The sequence below is a fragment of the Nannochloropsis gaditana genome (assembly GCF_000240725.1).
Source record: "Nannochloropsis gaditana CCMP526 unplaced genomic scaffold scaffold280, whole genome shotgun sequence".
NCBI lineage: Eukaryota > Eustigmatophyceae > Eustigmatales > Monodopsidaceae > Microchloropsis > Microchloropsis gaditana.
Window position 1 is genome coordinate 1 of NW_005803673.1, and position 2,513 is coordinate 2,513.

Consider the following 2,513-nt stretch of genomic DNA (forward strand, 5'->3'; position numbering starts at 1 on the left):
CCCTTGCCCCCTCCCCCCAGGACGCTTCCCCCTCACTCCGCCCAGCTTCCTGCAGTCTAAGCAACCGCTGCTGGTAGCCTTCCCACGGCCGTCCGAGGTCCCGACACAAGGTGACCAGGGCTTTCAAGCAGTCTGTGTCCTCTGGGTGCGCTGCATGCACACATTCGTAGATCTTCAGGGCTTGCAAGAAATCTCCGAGGCGGCGATGGCAGCTGGCCTGCATGAGAGGCCAGCGGGAAGAGTCCGGTTGGACCGCCGCGGCTCGATGAAAATAGATGAGGGCAGTCGTGTACTGTGGCGGAAGAAAGGGGGGCAGAAATGAGCCCTAGAGAGGGAGGGGGAACAACGCACATTCCACATCGCTTTCTCGAGCCAGGTACCCTTGTCCTAGGCTTCGCACACACCGCCCCTCCTGCCGACTCGCTTGCCGTGAGCCCTTCGCCATCCCCGGCAGCACGCTGGCGCCACCGCTCTGTCCCTATTGTCCTCTCCCTTCCCCCCCTCCATCGCACACACCTGCTCCTGCCGGGCGAACCAAAGGCCCAGCCAGGAAATGACCTCCAGATTGAAAGGATTCACGCGGTCGCTCTCCTGGAAATGATGCAAGGCCTGCGCCTCTGCCCCCTCCGCGTCGTAGAGTCGACCAAGCCGTGCCAGGACTTCGTCGTCCACAGCTGCCACCCCGCCGCTGACCGCGTCGATGGTGCTGGGAGGAAGGTCCCCTCCCATCATTGTGTGGCTGCCCGCTCCTGGCGTCGAGGGTGAGGAGAGAGAGGACCCGGAGGACAAGCCCAGCGACGAAGACGACGTCCATCCCCCCTCGTCCACGCCTCTATTCGACAACCCCCTTTGGTACAACATCTTCTCTTTCCCCATCCCCTTGCCTCGCGCCCTCAACTCCGCGAGCAAGACTTGGAACCAGCGAATCGCCTCCGACGCTTGACCTTGGCCCTCGGCGATATGACCGAGCTGGTAGAGGACCTCGGGGCAATGAGGGGTGAGCGTGTGAAGCTTCTCGTAGGCGTCTTGCGCGTCACTGAGACGCCCGAGCCGAAGGTTGGCGACGCCCAAGTTGAAAAGGGCTAGGAGAGGGGCGAGGGCGGGAAGAAATAAAGCGTAGCGGGTGAGCATGCAAGGAGACGGAGGCAGGGGGGTCGGATGGAACCCCTTCTAGCGGCCTCTGCGGCCTCTTGATTGTCCATCAAACCAAGCACACACACTTACAGTACAACCCCCCGTGCCACGAGACAAGGAGTCTTGGACGTGAAACACTCCCCCCTCGACTCACCCTCGAGGCATCCTGCCTCCACGCCTAAGGCCTCCAAATACAGGTCTTTGGCGGCGCCCACGTCTCCCCGCTGGAAAACGCAGTTCGCCTTATTAACAAGGGCACTGGCGTTGTAGCTAAGCGAGTACAGAGAACGAGAAGGCGGGTACAGATTGGCCGGGGGAAGAGGCGAAGAAGGGAAAGAAAGGGAGGAAAGCTGGTTAGGCAGAGTCCGGCCTAGGTCGAGCCTAGCAAAAGCCCGGAAAGGCTCGGAATCCCTTTGGTAAGCGCATGATTGGTCCCTCCCCTCCACGTTTACCTGTTGTGTTCCACAGCTAGGTTGGCCAGCTCCTCCGCCTTCTCCAATTCCCCCTCCAAGAAATAAACGAAAGACAAACTGCTCGCGGCCCACGCCTTGACCGGGATCTCTTTCCTCTCGAACGACCGCAGGATCTCCACGGCAGGGTCGAAGCGCTTCTCACGGACACAGGCCGATGCGCGCTCAAGCTCCATTAAGCAGGCCACCTCGCCGTGGTTTCCCCGCTTCAAGGCCTCCACCACCCACTGATACCCGTCGCGACCTCCTGTCGCCTCCACAACGGGTGCAAGAAGCTTCCCTGCAGCCAGCACGTACCGAACTCCCTCCTGCCGTCGTCGCTGCATTTCTTCGCGCAAAAAATCGGGCTTCACTTGCTCTTCTGCATCCCGTGCTGTGTTCTCCGTTTCTCGTTTTCGCGTCCTCCGCCCCCCCGCTGCAGCCTCCCATAGCTCCATCTCGTCATCCCTCTCTACCCCACCGCCCGGTCCGCAGACCTGTCTGGCCCCTCCCTCTTTTTCCGCCGCGGCTTCCTCCTCGATATCTTCGTCCTCTTCCAAGGGCGTGGGCAGCGTGGAGACCATCTTGGCGAATACCCGCTTCATTTTCACCACCTCCCCCAGGACCAGGTAGCACATCAAGAGCAAGTATGCCGTCCGGAAATAGTCACCGAACACCACCGTTCGCGGGGAGCCGAGAAGGGAGGTGGAAAAAGCGGCTGAGGAAGGCAATACGATGGTTGGGTCCGCTTGGCTCCTTGACAGGCCCGCCTTGTTCCCTCCTGCGCCCTGTCCGCCGCCCTGACTGCCCACCAAGGCGCCCCCCATCCCATCTTCGCCCGCCGTGCCCGCTCTTTCCCCGTTCAAATGCGTGATGGGATTCAGTACGATGATTTCCAAGGCCTGCACCGCTTCCTGCCATTCTTGAAGC

At 61.2% G+C, this 2,513-nt stretch overlaps 1 protein-coding gene across 1 annotated transcript; it reads right to left on the minus strand.

The window, feature by feature from the left end:
• Nucleotides 1-789: 789 nt before the first annotated feature.
• Nucleotides 790-1,089, minus strand: NGA_2056900 (uncharacterized protein; the record flags this gene model as incomplete). Its single annotated transcript, XM_005855138.1, has 1 exon — nucleotides 790-1,089. A coding segment is annotated over one exon (300 nt), but the record flags the coding sequence as incomplete, so codon positions are not given.
• Between the last annotated feature and the right edge of the window lie 1,424 nt (nucleotides 1,090-2,513).